Here is a 17,067-nt window from a genome sequence, read left to right as displayed (position 1 = left end):
AAACATCAGAGGTGAGGGACAACCTGACAGAAGTGCATAAAATTACGAGAGGCTTGGATACGGTGGATTGTTGGAATTTTTTTAAAAATTGAAGTGTCAAATACTGGGAGACATACATTTCAGGTGATCTGGGAGAACTTTAAAAGGAGACTGGTGAGGGAGGGTTTTTACAGGGTGGTAGGTGCCTGGAATGCACTGTTATGGGGAGGTGGTGTGGTAGCAACTTAAAAAAAACAGACTGGGCATAAAAGGATACAGGCTATGTGCAGGCAGATAGATATGGCATCATGGTCAGCACAGGCACTGTAGGTCCAAGGATCTGTTCCTGTGCTATACTGTTCTGTGTTCTGTTCCAATTGAGTAGTTTCTGACTTGTCTAAACTGCAGAAGATACAGGCCTAGCCCAGCTAGACTTTCCACGTAAAACAGTTCATTCATTCCAGATATTAGTCTAGTAAATATTTTTTGAACTGCTACCAATGTTGTAACATCGTTCTGTAAGTGGCAAATACTCGACACAACACTGATGATGTGGCCTCACCGATGCACTGTATAACTGAAGCATAACCTCCTCAGTCTTGCATTCAATCCCCCTTGCAGTAAGCCATAACTTTCTAATAGCTTTCCTGATTACAGTCAGTTCTTCTATAATGTGCTAGTTGCAGTGCTGCGCAACATTGCTTTATTGAAAATTGCACTACAGAAATAGTAGGGCTGAAGGGAAAACGGGTTAGGAGCAGACCACCAAAAAGACTCATTCAAAATCATTCAGAAGGATAGCACAAATTGAATAAATATTTAATTCATATCTTATAATGTAATAAATGTAAATTTAACACCTTATTATGAAACAAATGCCAAGATGACTTGATGGGGAGGAGGGTTTGAGGATGCTGTGTTATTAATGCAGGTGCTAAGGATCACCACCATGATCATCTTCAGGTGCAGTTGTGATTGCTGGGTTAGGGTGAAAAATAGTTAATCCAGAAGTGGATGGCTTTGGTTCATTGTTTTCTGTCTGTTCTTAGAAATTGGCTTAAAGACATCTAGTTTTTGCCACTTTGCCCATTTTTCTAATGTAGAAGCTGTTTGTAGGGTGCCACATACGATCTTATCCATGACCTGTAAACCTTCTGCATTTCGTATTATAATCGTTCTCTAAGAGCTTCTCAAATTCCCTTGGGATAGAAGACAAGACAGATGTGGCAAGCTCCCAAAAAAAAGTGACAAATTGTTGTTGTTCAGCTGTAGAGAGGTCTTCACAGTGGACCTTGAGCAGCTCTTCAACAACCTAAGTGTCCACTTCTTCAAATCCAACTTAAATTGCAAGACCAACAGAATGTTCTTTGATTCTTTGGGGCTCCTCAGATGGATCAAAGCCTTTCAAACCTTTAAAAAAACATCTGGGAGAAGCTTCTGCCAAACTGCATGTGTACAGTCCTTATTGACATCACCCCAGGCCTCCGTGATAATGTCAATTGCATTCTTGATGTTAAAGCTCTTCCAAAATTGAAGAACACTCTTTATCACCCTCAGTGGCTGCAATCAGCCTGTTAAATGTGTGCCTTAAATAATAAGCTTTAAAAACTGTTATTGCACCCTTGTCCATGAGTTGACGCAGAGCAGTTGTTTGGGGGTAGAAATAGCACTTCGATGTTTTCAGAAACCTCAGTAATGGTGGGAGGATGGCTTGGCGCATTATCTAGGATGAGGAAAATCTTGAAATCAATTTTTTTCTTGCAATATTTTCTAAAAACATTTTCCAAAATATCAACAATAAGGACAGAAAAAGTTTGCCCCATCATTCAGTTTCTCTTGCTTGACCTAGTGTAGATGCCTAGAACAGATTCATGGATTGGCAGAGTGGTACATCACCACAATCTTAAGCTTTGAGTCTCCACTGACATTGGCACCCAAAAGCATAGTCATATGATCCTTTGCCACCTTAAAGCCTGGAGCATGTGTTTCATTCAGAGAAATGTAGCATTTTGATGACATTCATAAACCAGTAAAAACCTGTCTTGTCCAAATTGAAAATTTGATCTAGGTTGTGGCCTTTGTCAATTAATGTTTTTTTTTTACTGTGGATGGAAATACCATTGCATGCTCTTTGTCTGCACTGGCAGCTTCGCCACACAATTTAAAGTTATGAAAAGTGTAGTCGTTCTTAAAACCAGCAAACCAGCCACAGCTACCACTGAAGGCAGGCACATCTGCAGGATTTTCAGCTTTTTTTGTTAGATCTTCATAAATTGATAAGGCTTTCTCTTTTATGGTGAGAAAGGCAGGCCAAGATCACTTTTCATTTGATCTTCTATCCACACACTTCGAAGCTGCTCCACTTCAAGTTCCTTTTGTCTGTGACCTCTCAGATTTGCTAGCATTCAGACTTGTTCCAGCAATACAGCTTACTTTAAACTCTTCTGCCTTGTCTCTAATGGTGCATAGACCCCTTTATTCTTGTACATGAACCATATCGCATATTCTCTCATTATGCTCAAAACACTTCATAACATCTAGCTTTTGTTCCGGCGCTATAGCCTTTCATTTACATTCACCACTCGTAATTTTATCATCAGGATGCTTCTTGCTAACATTCTTGTCACTTCGTCCGCGCATTTTTGTGGATAACACAGCAGAATTTGCAAACACAAAACACGAAAATCATGGAGTACTGTATCTCTCTCAAAAAATGCTTCACGACAAAGTCTGCGAAATTATCATGTGAGGCTGGTACATTTTTCGGTGATAACATTGTACATATTCAGGACAAAGCCCGGAAAATGATCGCGCGAAACCGGCGTGTCCTACTATGCACACCGATGGAATCACATTATAGTCAACATAATTTTATGTTTTAGAAATAGTGTTCCACTATTCGTCAGTTACATTATAACAATTTCACGTTTCCAAAACAATGGTTACGGCAGAACTGACTGCACTTGCATGCTGACCTTCTGTGAACTGTGCACTAGGAGACCCAGATCTCCCTGCATCTCAAAACTCTGTAACTTCTCACAATTTAGCTAACTTGCTTTTTTTAATTCCTTCTGCCAAAATGGAAAGTTTCACAGTTTTCCATATTTGCCAGATCTTTGCCCATTCACTTAACCTACCTATGTGCCTTAAAGGCTGCTTATATTATCTTCTCAACTCACTTTCCTACCTATCTTTGTGTCATCAGAAAATTTAGCTATCATACCTTCAATCCCTTCTTCAAAATCATTTATATAAATTGTAAAAGAGTTGACACCTCAACACTGAGCCCTATGACATCCACGTACCATATGTAACATCCTTCCAGCCTGAAAAGATCCAATTATTCCTCCTGTTTTCTCTTAGCAAGCTAATCTTCCAACTATACCATGATATTACCCCAGTATCATGAGGTTTTTTCTACAATAATCTTTGTGGTGCTTTTATCTCGTGCCTTCTGGAAATATAATGCATCCATTGTTTTCCGTTTATTTATGGCATCCTTTGCTTCTTCAGAGAACTCCAGTAATTGGTTAAACTTGATTTCCTTTTGATAAAACCATGTTGGCGCTGCCACATTACGTTGAACATATATGTAACTGCCCTGTTATAAAGACCTTCATGTCAGAATAAAAATAGTAATTTGTTGCCACTTATATTTTTACAATGAGAGAAAAATTTTCAAGTTGTCAAACCATAGCACCTATATTAATGACAGAAGGCATAGATAAGAGAAACGTTTTTTTTAAATTTAAGACAGAGTTCATCTTAGTTCAATTCACAGCTTGGTGAAAATGTGGCTTTGATTCAACTATAAGTCAAGATGTGATCCCTTCATTTGAGGCATATTTTCTGAAGACCATTAGCCCAACTGATTTGAACTGAAAGAGAGCTAGTCAGCAGTTGTACTTTGGTTCACTTGCAACATCATATGGAATCTTGACTTGACGTCCAACTGTCAGCATTAAATGCAGTCTGGCACAAAATTTGGTCAAAATGTGTTTGAGAGTTTTGTGGGTTTATCCTCCGTGAAGGTGCAGCTGATAATTGAGATTATTGACATTAGATATAGTCTGGACTTTGGGTTTTGATGAAGTTAATGCAGGTGATAGTCTGACGGAGTTGGAGAAGATGAATACAAGTCTAGGGGAGATGAGTGTCAATGAACAAACAGCATTAACTCGTCAAATTAGAACAGGGAAATTAAGGAAGCTATTTAATTTCTTATGAAATGTAATCTATTATTCAAACATGGATCCCATGATAAATCGCCGTTCAAGTGATTTGTATAAATCCATTCAATGTTGCAGCAATCTCCAACGAAACGCAGAAGTTTGCCAACTAGACTAGGAGACCAGGATGGACCTAGTTTTCAAAAACAAAAAATCAGCCATCAAAATTCAGGCACCATAGATATTTTGTCAGCTCCCCCTCCATCGGCTCTTCCTGTTAACCACAATCAAGTCAGAAAGTGATGATTTTTCTGTAGACTGTTTCAACACATTTTCACTCTCCACTATACTGTAAAGTGTTTTAAATGCCAACAAAAATATTATTTCCAACATTTAGAAATTTAGAAACATTGGCATAGAGTTGGTGATTCTAGATGATGGCTTAATGTTTACCTCAATTGTTTTTTTCTTCACTTTACCCCTATTGCTCAATGTCATTCAAATTTAGAAATATATTAACCTCAATCCGGAATGTACTCAATGGCCATTCTAATCTCAATCTGGAATAGTTTGCTGCTTTTCCTGAGACCCATTCTGTGTTTATCTATTTTGTTACTTTAATCATATGTTTGTGTTTAACTAATATGTAAATTATATTAAATACTTTGAACTAATCAAGAAAAATAGATTATTATTTTGAAGATTGGTGGTCTGGAATTCTTTACTACATCCTTTATTCCATCACTTTGTCACTTGGCATGCCATTTTTCTGAAACCTGTTGAATTCTAATTGAAGGATAGATGAATAATGATAATTAGAGATTGCAGGTTACCATGCAAAGGTTACCATTACATATTAATTGTAAGTGTTTCACTTGGTTGCACACTTTAATGTGGTACATTGGGGGGAAAAAAACAGAAGTTTTAACCTGATGGGCAGACTCTGGCTTCAACAAAAAAAATCAAGATTATCCAGTATTGTGTTGCTGAAATCTTACAGTAGATCATGAAGAGCAGGAGAACTCCTGGCCTTTTGTTGACATATCCAAAGTTAATTAACTGACCACTAATTAAATTGCTCTTTGTGATCCTTTGTGTCAAAGAGCTGCTCTGCTTCAGAAAATGTTTCTTTGTTCGCACCCTGATTGTTTCTCAGGTAGTGTGGTTTAATGTTTTCTTTGAGATTTCTTGATGATTGTGATCAAATTTGAGCAATTTCAAAATCAGTAATTTTAAAATGAAAATAAAATCATAGGCCAAATGGCCACCTTCTGTTCTGTACATGTCTATCATGTTTATGAAGAACAACTATCTGGCTTCATCCCACTTTTTGATTCTTAGCCTTATCACAAATTCAAGTGTATAACCAAACATTATCTCAAGGGAATTACAGTTTCTGTTTGTACTATCTTCCATGCGTTGAATCCAATATCCTAAGCACTGCTTTAAAACTGGAAAATATTTCTCCTCAATTTACTCTAATTCTCATACCAATTACTTCAAATCTACCATCCCTGTCGATAGTCCATCTGCAAAAGAGCATTTATTCTTTGTAATGTGGACCCAATGTAATTATGTACACCTCAATCTCCTACTAGTCTGTTCTTCTAAATATAATAATCCCAGGCTGTCCATTCATTCCTCAGAGCAAACATTCCAAGAGTACAGTTTAATTTATATATCTACTTTCATAATCCCTGTTACAAAGTTCTGAACCAATTAACTGTATTTTTAAAAGAAGCGTAATCACTGTCATGTAACAAGTGTAGTAACTAATTTGCACACAGAATGGTCCCACAAATAGCAATGTGATAATGATTGGAGTTTTTCTGTTTATGCTACTTGGTTGAATGATTGATGCTAGTTAAGAGCAAGGGAAACTATTGCCAGGTGCTCTTCAAGGAATATCTTGCGATCCATTACATCATCCTAAGAGTACAGATGGAGCTTTGTAATGTTTCATCTCAAAGTTGGACATTTTTTGTCTGTTAACTTATGATACACTAACTATATTTGTTCAAAAACCAATGTAAGAACCTTACAACATCCTTATTTACCTTTGCTGCCTTCATTAAAGTTTCTTCTCATTTTTTATACTTTCTAAAAAAAACATGATAATAGTTTTGCTTTCATCTTACTTCAATGGTAACTTCTCAGGAAAATAATCAGGATAGTGATTTTGAGATAACACTGTGTGAAGCTGGATGAACACAACAGGCCAAGCAGCATCAGAGGAGCAGGAAAGCCTGACGTTTCGGGTCGGGACCCTTCTTCAGAAAAAAATATATTCAGGAAAAAAAATAGCGATTTTAGTGTCTTTGAGATTTTAATGGTATGACATAACTGAAAGGAGTGTGATTAATTGTTGCAGCAAGGAGAAAGTTGGCACAATGTTTGCATTTATTTCATTGTGAAGCTCTTCATTGTAGTGAAAGTAATTTATATATGTATTTATGTATATTTATATGAATTAATTCTGTATTTTTAGATCACAACATTGATCTTGTGGCAATGGATGTGACTGTTAATGCAGTGGCAGGAGCTCTTAAGGCTTTCTTATATGATCTACCCGACCCACTTATTCCCTACAACCTACATTCAGAACTATTGGACGCAGCTAGTAAGTAGCATGAGTTTTAATTGTTTTTATAAGTAAACACTATTGACATTAAGGAAATTTATGGGAATGTTCCACAATGGTCGATTACATTTAATATTTCAAACATTGATTTTAGAAGGTCACTGTAACATTAAATAAAATCTAAAGGGAGCTTATTCTGTGTGTTATTCTGGTAATACTGAATATGGCGCTGAGTATGGCGTGGGAGGGGTTAGAAATTGTGTTAATTTCATTTCTGCACCCCAACTGCCTGATGCCCACTCGTGAGTGGCTTGCTGTTTAGTAAGCATAAATCTAGTATGGCTCATACTCCACTTTATTAAGTCACTGAAGAGATGTGAGTGTTGCCTTCTTTTAAGCCACCCTATTCCTGTGAGGGAAGATTTGAGATTGTGTTGATTGTTCCCTTCTTAATAGCTCAGAATATTTTACAGAAAAAGATCTCAATCTGTCAAAGCTGGCTACGAATATGGTAAAATATATTTGCCAGAAGTAAACTTCATTTCACAGGTTGAGAAGAAACAAAAGAAAGCAAAATACAGCAGATGCTGGAAATCTGAAATAAGAACAGAAATTGGTGCAGAAACTCAGTTGGCCTAGCAGCAGCAGTGAAGAGAGAAGCATGAATTAAGCCAAAATGGGGACAGTGTTTATGCTGTAAAGATGTTGAACAGTCCCAAAGACTGTTAAGTCTCTGAGTAGAAAACGAGGTCCTTCTCCAGCTTGTATGAAGGATATAGAATGGAAATATTAGCATGAGAGCAAGATGGTTTGCTGATGACAAGGAACTGGAAGATCAGGATCATTCATACGAGCAGAGTAAAGGTGTTTATCAAGGTGTTACTTAGTCTTTGTGTTATCTTGCCACGTTGTGTGCTGAAAATACAAAAGACTCAGTGGAAAGAAGTAAACCAATGTCTCATCCAGAAGGTACATTTTGAACCATTGTCAGTAAGGAGGCAAGGGTAGAAGTGCAAGTGTTACATCTTGTATAACTGCATGGGAGCATACCATGGAGCGGTAAATTACCAGAAGAATCAGAATTTGAAATTTTTTTGAGCTTTTACATCGGCTCCACAATTTCCAGTTTTGTGGCCACAGCTGTTGCCATCTCACCATGCATTTTCAGTCTTTCTACAAGTTCATCTTACATCAGCATGGTCTGAGACTCTTCGTTGAATGCAAACATGAGCAATCCCTAACCACCAGCTCTGTTATTTGCCTGTCAGAACAACTTCTTCTCTTCTAAGTCAACTCACTTTCTCCAGATTAAAGTACGACTGCGGGTACTTGCACAGTTCCCAGTTATGCCTGTCTGTCTGTGGGCTTTGGGAAAAGTTTCTTGTTCCAGCTCTGCTTGGACTCCTTCCACAACACAGTTACCTTGGCTACATTTCCTCACACCCTGCCTTCTGTAAGGATTGCATTCCCATTACCGCAGCTTCTCCATTTCTGCCGCGTCTGTTCCAATAATGCTATGATCCACAGGGTTATCTCTGGCAAATTATACATTTTCCTCAACTGAGTGATTTCTGCCATCTAGTTGATACAGCTCTCAGCCACGTGCAATCCATTTCGTGTACTTCTGCCCCACCCTTTTCCCCTTGTTCTCAGAACAAGTGGAGTGTTCTCCTTATTCTCAGTTTCTTCCTTACTAATACCTGCATTCAAAGGATCATCCTTAACCATTTTCAGAAGAATGTCACACCAAACATCCTCCAAAATCAGTGTTTTTCAGGGACCATTCCCTCTGTGATCCCTTAGTCCACTCATTCTATCACTGTAATACTCTGTCATTCCCCACCATGTCACTTTCCCCATGCAATTTCAGAATGTACACTACTTGCCCTTTTGTCTTCTCCCTCCTCCCGTATCTGCTGTCCCAGAACACTTTCTAGGCATAACAGCCGTTTACTTGTATTTCTTTCTATTAAATCTACTGTATTGGCTGCTTACAAAGTGGTCTCCTCTACATTGGTGAGTTGAAAAGTAGGTCAAGTGACAGCTTTGTGGAACACCCTACTCTGTATCTGAGAATGACACTGATGTCCAGTTACTTGTCATTCAATAAATTGTCTTGCTCTAATGGTAATATTTCCGTCGCGGTACTGTCAGTGTTCCAATGAATTCCCTGACAGTTGGAAGAACAACACCTCATTTTCCGCTTAGGCACTTCCAGCCTTCAGGACTGAACGTTGAATTCCACAATTTCAGAGCATTACCAGTGACCTCTATTTGGATTGCCCCCTCAGTTTTGGCTTTGGACTTGGCTGAGTTGATCTATTTTCTGTTCACCCAACCTACCATTCATACCTATTTTATATCTTTCCCTCATCATCATTAACCATCCCTTTTGTCTTTTGTTCCTGGCACCCTCACCACCATTCTACTCACTCCTCCCCTTTCCTCTACTCCATAAATTTTATCGGTTTGCAGCCCCCTTCAGTTCTGAAGAAGAGCCTGGATATGTAGCATTATCTCTGGTAGGAAAGTAGGTGTTGGGGGACAAATTGAAAACAGGAAATAAAATTAGGAAATTCTGTGTTCTTTTATTTTAATTCTCTCAAAGACTTAAACTTACTATTTTGCATTATCATCTTTGCTTGTATTTCATAACAGGTTTGATTTTCAAAATACTTAAAATGAATTAGAATTGTTGTTACACTAAAGAAGCCCTTTGCAGCTCATCATGCCTTTGGGTGCACTTCTTGTTCACGGTGTGAATAATGGGTCTCAAAATCACCCACATTCCTGAGTATTTCTACATATTCAGATAATAATCCAATTAAAAGCTTCGATTATGCAGTAATGATCTTGACGAAGGTACTGAGGGTATTGCAGCTAATCTTGTTGATTACACAAAGATGTAGAATCACAGAATTCATAGAATCCCTACAGTGTGGAAACAGGCCCTTCGGCCCAACAAGTCCACACTGAACCTCGGTGCGTCCCACCCAGACCCATTCCCCCTATAACCCAACTAAGCTATACATCCTGAACGCTACGGGTAACTTAGCATGGCCAATCCACCTAACCTGCACATGTTTGGACTGTGGGAGGAAACCGGAGCACCCAGAGGAAACCCACGCAGACATGGGGAGAATGTACAAACTCCATACAGACAGACACCCAAGGCCGGGATCGAACCTGGGTCCCTGGTGCTGTGAGGCAGCAGTACTAACCACTGTGCCACTGTGCCACCCTATGTTGAAGGACAGGTAGATTTGAAGAAGCGGAAGGGCTGCAGAGTGACTTGGGCAGACTAGCAGAGTAGGCAGATTGACACAACATGGAAGTTGAAGTTATACACTTTGGGAAGAAGAATAGTGGCATACACTATTTTCCAAGTGGGGAAAAGCTTTGGAAATTTGAAACACAAAAGGGATTTGGGTGTCCGACGTTAAAAATTTTTTTTAATGTTAACGTGCAGGTTCAGTTGGCAGTTAGGAAGGCAAATACAATGTTCGCATTCATTTCGGAGGGATAGAACATAAAAGCAGAAAGGTTGTGTTGAGGCTGTCTCAGGTCCTGGTCAGATCACAGTTGCAATGTTGTGAGCAGTTTTGCACCCCCTTTCGAAGGAAGGATGTGCTGCCTTGGTGGGGAGTCCCGAGGAGGTTTAGAAAAATGATCCTGGGGATGAAGGGCATATCAAAAGAGGAGCAGTTGAGGACCCTTGGCCCATACTCAATGGAGTTTAGAAGGATGATGGAGGGTCTGATTTGAAACTTAGAGTGAATGTAGAGAAGATGTTTCCACGAGTAGGAGAGACTAGCTTCAGAGTGAAGGGATGACCCTTTGAAACTGGATGAAGAGGAATTTCCTCAGCCAGAGGGTGGTGAATTTGTGGGTCTCATTGAAGCAGAAGGCTGCGGAGGTCAGATCAAAGTGTACTTAAGATAAATAGTTTCTTGACTATGAGGAGGATCAAGGGTTATGGGGTCAGGATAGGAGAAAGGGGTGAGAAATGTATCAGCAATGATTGAATGGTAGAACAGACTTGATTGACTAAATGGCCTGATTTGGTTCCTATATCTTATGGTCTTGTGATTGAATGTGCTTCTCTGAATAAAAACCGAAAGAACTGTGGATGCTGTAAATCAGGAACAAAAACAAAGTTGCTGAAAAAGCTCAGCAGCTCGGCTAGCATCTGCGAAGGAATAAACCGAGTTAACGTTTTGGGTCCGGTGACCTTTCCTCAGTTCCTCAGACCCAAAACGTTAACTGTTTTCCCCTTCACAGGTGCCCCAGACCTGCTGAGTCATAGATGTTAATCAGATTGTTTTGTAGTTCATCTGTATTCTGCTGAAGTTATGTTAGTAATAACAAATTGCTAAATTTTTATGTTATAAACTTAGTGTAGTTATTTGTAAAGTCTGGTAAGGAACAAGTAAACAATTTCAAGAGTCACTAAATTTTTTCATTTCATGTGTTGTGAACCCAGTGGCCATGAAATCGATTTGGTCTGGCTTGCTATCCGGGTATCATAACACTAATAATAACAACAATAAAGTGGTCAAGATCTGGAATGCATTTTCAGAGAAGTATGAACAAAAACGAAGTTGCTGACAAAGCTCAGCAGCTCTGCTAGCATCTGTGAAGGAATAAACCGAGTTAACGTTTTAGGTCCGGTGACCTTTCCTCAGACCCAAAACGTTAACTGTTTTCTCCTTCACAGGCGCCCCGGACATGCTGAGCTTTTCTAGCAATTTTGTTTTTGTTCATGCTTCTCTGAAAATGCATTCCAGATCTTGACCACTTTATTGTTGTTATTATTAGTGTTATGATACTGGGATAGCAAGCCAGACCAAATCGATTTCATGGTCACTGGGTTCACAACACATGAAATGAAAAAATTTAGTGACTCTTGAAATTGCTTGTTCTTTACCAGACTTTACAAATAACTACACTAAGTTTATAACATAAAAATTTAGCAATTTGTTATTACTAACATAACTTCAGCAGAATACGGATGAACTATAAAACAATCTGATTAATATCTGTGACCTAAGCCCAGTCATCTTTCATCACAAACCCCACTCACGCCAACGGAAAGACAAGCCCAGTTAAGGGATAAATTTTATGAAAATCATAAGTTGTCAGTTTAATGACAGTTTCATCAACAGTTTCTTCGGTTTCTCTTTTTCAACATTCTGTATGGCTGTTTGGCCAGTACCCGACTTTCCCGATTGACTAATGTCCAACCTGCTGCCAGTCTCCGAGCGTAATGATGTCTCTGTGCCAATTCATCTGGGGTGTTCTGAGAGTACTAAATCATTTGCTTTATCTTTCTTGGCCAATTCCTAAAAGTTGTCACAGTATTTTGTTCTGTTTTTGTTTGAAACAAGCTGCTGTTCAGTTCTCAACTGCAATCCAGTGCCAAACCAAAAATGAGAAAAATAAAAGACTAATGATGGTCTCAACATTAATGTTATATGATGCTACCACGGTGCCAAATGGTACAAACTTTAAACAGACCTAGCAGTTGAAAACTGTCCTTGGGGAATTGAAGCCTGTCAGTAGCAGTGGAATTGTATTTAACTACAGCCTGTAACCTTTGTAATCTCTGCAGTCCGAAACATCTAGTCACGAATTGTGGTAGGAATTAAACAACTAACTGAGTATTGTTCCATATATATCCTCATTGTCAATGATTAGTTGGTCGAACACATCTGTGCAAGAACTATCACTGAAACATTTGCCAACATTTGGCCTCCTTGTTTGAAGAAGATGTAATTTTGTTGGAAGCAATTCGGAGAACATTTAGTCGATTCATGCCCATGATGAAGGGCTCATATGCAAAGAAAAGCACAATCTGTTCATCCTTTACCCACTGGAACTTCAGAAAAATGAGAGGTGGTTTTTTTTTAAAACATAAAAGATCGTGAGGATATGTATTGGATTCTGAGAGATCCCCCCCCCCCCGCTTCCTCCATTAATCTGTGGAATTCTGTCTTCCTCAGAAAACAGTGGAGGCTGAGTCATTGAATTTGTTCAAGTCAGATTTGTTAGATAAGAAAGACAAACAAATGGAGTTGTGACCGCAGCAAGACTAGCCACGATCTTGATAGTCTTTGAGAGCTGAACTGCTAACCATGCTGTGAAATCCTGTTCCAAAATTTACTCAAGTGCAGAATGGGTGATACATCTTTGCCTTCTGCTGATGTCCCCAGTATTACAGATGGCAGACATTAACTAGTACAGTGTCATCAGCAATATCAAGAAACGATGCAAAGTGTTGGATAATGCAAAGGCTATAGGCTTCTGACAGCATTGCAATAATAGTGCTAAGGATGTCCACTTTGCAATTAGATGTGCCCTAGCCAAGCTGTTCCATTACTTTGCAATACTGGCCAGTACTTGGCAGCGAGGTAAATTGCCCAGGGATGCCCTGTCAAGAAAAAATAAAACCAAACCATTCCAGACAATGCAGCCCACTTGATTGGCACCCCATCCCTCATTTTCACAATTCATTCCCTCCACGACAGAGATGGCATGTTTGTACCATCTATATCTAGCTCGCATTGCTCTCTTGCGACCTTTGGAATTATCCCCTTTTATATTGTCTGTGTTCTTCCTGCCAAAATGAATCCATTAATATTTATCTATAGGTTACTATGAGGGATTTTCCTTGCCAACCTCTCCCCTTGCCTAAACCATAGTAACCCTCAGGCCAAACCACCACTAGTCTTCTCTCCAATGTGAGAGCAGCCGAGAGGTTTGGTAAGACTTCTGGCAGTTTTATTATTTTTATTGAATTTCATCTGCTCTTTTCCTGCCCATTTCACCAACCTGCCTTTCTTTTAATCCTTGCTGTCCTTGCAGCTCACAATACTTCCATCTTTTGTTTACATAAGAACTAGGAGCAGGAGTAGGCCATCTGGCCCCCCGAGCCTGCCCTGTCCTTTAATAAGATCATGGCTGAGCTATTTGAGACTCAGCTCCACTTGTCCGCCCATTCACCATAACCCTTGATTCCTTTACTGTTCAAAAATCTAATCTTGCCTTAAAAACATGCAGTGAGGTAGCTTCAAACGCTTCACTGAGCAGGGCATTCCACAGATTCACAACCCTTTGGGTGAAGAAGTTACTCCTGACCTTTGTCCTACATCTGCTTCCCTTTGTTTTGAGGCGATGCCCTCTAGTCCTAGTTTTACCTGCTAGTGGAAACAACCTCCCTGCCTCCACCTTATCTATTCCCTTCATAATCTTATATGTTCTGTGAGATCTCCCTTCATTCTTTTGAATTCCAATCAGTACAATCCCAGTCTACTTAGTCTGTCCTCATAATCCAACCCCCTCAACTCTGGAATCAACCAAATGAATCTCCTCTGCGCACTACCATCACCACCACCAACCACCCCCCCCACCCCAAACTGCACATAATACTGCAGATGTGGCCCCTCCAGGACCCTATACAGCTGCAGCATAGCCTCAGAGATAGTAGAAACTGCAGATGCTGAAGAATCTGAGATAACAACATGTAGAGATGGATGGACACAGCAGGCGAGCAGGAAGGCGGATGTTTCGGGCTTAGACTTTTCAGAAAATTTTGTGAAGAAGGGTCTAGGCCTTCGTCAGCCTTCCTGCACCACGGTTGCTGCTTGGCCTGCTGTGTTCATCCAGCTCTACACCTTTGTTATCTGTAGTATAGCCTCCTGTTTTTAAACTCCATCCCTCTAGCAATGGCAGACAAAATTCCATTTGCCTTTTTAATTATCTTCTGCACCTGCTATCCTACTTTTAACAATTCATGCACAAGGATGCCCAAGTCCCTCTGCACAGCAGCGTGCTGCAATTTTTTGCCATTTAAAACGTAGTCCATTTTGCTGTTATTCCTACTAAAATGGATGACTTCACACTTATCAACATTGCACTCCATCTGCCAGACCAGTGCCCACTCACTTAGACGATCTCTATCCCTCTGCAGACTTTCAGTGTCTTCTGCGCACTTTGCTCTACCACTCATCTGGGACCTCTGCAAATTTTGACACACTACGCTTAGTCCCCAACTCCAAATCATCTATGTAAATTGTAAACAATTGTTGTCCCAACACTGATCCCTGAGGCACACCACTAACCACTGACCAGAAACCAAATTTTCTTCATCAGCTTTTGTAAGGATAGTTTGTGTATCAACATTTGAATTTGACATTGGTATTAAAAATAGTCATAATAGCTGTATACAGCTTTTATAATATATTCTGGACTCAAACTTTGTGGTAAATGGTGCAAACATGTCCTTTGCATTCATCATAATTCCTTTGTTAATCCTTTTGAACATCTGAACTTCTTTGATTTGAAGTTTGTTGTGGGGGAAATAAACCTTTCTTTAAGGCCTTAATTTCACCGAAGAAATCGTTAAAATCGTATTTTACTAAATACCAAGATTAGCTGTTATTGATGCCCTTGATTTGATTTGATTTGATTTTTCGTCTGTTCTTATGCAATTTAAACTAGACACTTTGAATGCATCCAAATAGAGACACACTCAATTACAATGGTAATAAACAAAAGACAAACATTTTATGCAGGTACTAGGGATGGAAAAAGAATGTAGACAATGTAAACAAAATTCTGAAGAAATAAAGATTACAAGATGGAAATAGTATCAGAGATAATGGGAACTGCAGATGCTGGAGATTCCAAGATAATAAAATGTGAGGCTGGATGAACACAGCAGGCCAAGCAGCATCTCAGGAGCTTTTGTGCTCCTGAGATGCTGCTTGGCCTGCTGTGTTCATCCAGCCTCACATTTTATTATCTTACAAGATGGAAAATTATTTTTCTCAGTCCTTTAGATTTAGCAACAATGACATTGCTGTTTTTTGAGAGATGATAGTTGTTCTTCAGTTTGATAGTTAATCAGGTGGACCTAGGCCTTTCATTGTTTTAGAACTCATTTAAACTTCTTTTTATCCTTCTATATTTACTTTCCCCCGCCCCTTTGTTCGAATAACAAAAACACCAGACAAGGCAGGGAACTGCAGAGCTAACTGGTTATGTGTTTATTTCACCTTTACAGCCATGTGTTTATTTGCTCAGGCCTTACCTTGGAATTATTAGTTAAAGCTTTTGCTAAAATAAATTGATATTCGAGGAGAAAGCAGTAATTTTTTTTTTGCCTTGCAGGACTGATGGATAGGACAGAAAAGCTGAATGCTCTCAAGGAATTATTGAAGAAGTTTCCTGCAGTAAACTATGAAGTTTTCAAATACATTATTACCCATTTAAACAGGTAGGTCCAAAGCATATCTGGTCACTGAATAAATGTGATCATAGAGACAAGTATGTAGAATACAGACAAAAGATGCTTGACTTGGATGAATATATCACAGTAATTGGGTATCCCAAGTAGTCCCACTATTGTTAATGATGTTTTAAGAGATTTCAGTCTGGAGGAATTTGTCCTCTTAAGAATAATGAATGTGTGGTTTTTCAGATTGGGCTGAAACTTGTGAATTTGATTGCCTTATCTAAATGGAGTACACGGCCAGTCTTTGCTGTCAACAAGGAAGTGATGATGTTTGCATAACGTAAATAGTTAGAGCTGATTGAGTTCATTGAAGTGACACTAGAGTAAAATAGAGATGTGAAAAAAGGGAAATCCGCTGTTGTCAATGGACAACACCTTGTCCTGATCTCTTTAAACAAGGTAACACATTGGATGTTGCAATACAAATTGGCATCTTCAAAATGCAAATTACTTTTCAAGCAGAAGATCATCAGAGCATTCTTCATTAATCAATTGTGAAAGGAACTATTAAGCACTTAACTCTCCAGAGAACATCTTTCAAATCCCCATGTTATTTTAAATACACACACGGTCCATGTTTTCCTTACAAGAACTTTTTCAAAACGATCAATCGAATTATCTGTATAATAGGCCACTCAGAATGCCCCCTTAGTTTGAATGAATATGATATTTGTACAGCAGAAATTAGTCAGTCAGCCCCTGCAAAGTGTTTAAAACTCCCTCAAAGTAAATGTATTGACAACATGTTCATTGTAATGTTATGTCAAAAACGTCACGAAGTGGAGGTCAACCCCCTCCAACCCTCTGCCAACTAAAACTGAAACGGAGAAACTCGCTTAGCCTCATAATCTGCTAAACGAAGTGTGAAAAATGGTATAACCTGCCTCTCATGCCCCCCCCAATCTGTTATAAAGGGGTGGTTAAATGAAAGCAATCCTTGATATTCACTTCATAATCAACAAGTTACAATTTAATTATCTAACAGTAAGTAAATTAACAGAACTACGAACAAACCAAACAAATCCCCCTTAACTACTATCTAT

The 17,067-nt window shown here is 39.1% G+C and overlaps 1 protein-coding gene across 3 annotated transcripts in view; it reads left to right on the top strand.

Annotated features, from left to right (window-relative positions):
• The window catches only part of arhgap5 (Rho GTPase activating protein 5), an 82,327-nt gene that overhangs the window by 53,418 nt on the left and 11,842 nt on the right, over positions 1-17,067 (top strand). For all 3 annotated transcript variants that reach the window (XM_048537223.1, XM_048537220.2, XM_048537221.1), the window contains exons 5-6: positions 6,637-6,768; positions 15,901-16,006. In XM_048537223.1, coding sequence (XP_048393180.1) covers positions 6,637-6,768; positions 15,901-16,006 — 238 coding nt within the window. The remainder of the gene's footprint in view (positions 1-6,636; positions 6,769-15,900; positions 16,007-17,067) is intronic.

This window comes from Stegostoma tigrinum, chromosome 10 (assembly GCF_030684315.1).
Source record: "Stegostoma tigrinum isolate sSteTig4 chromosome 10, sSteTig4.hap1, whole genome shotgun sequence".
NCBI classification, from domain to species: domain Eukaryota; kingdom Metazoa; phylum Chordata; class Chondrichthyes; order Orectolobiformes; family Stegostomatidae; genus Stegostoma; species Stegostoma tigrinum.
Note: the sequence above shows the minus strand (reverse complement) of the source record. Positions and strands in the feature narration are given on the sequence as shown.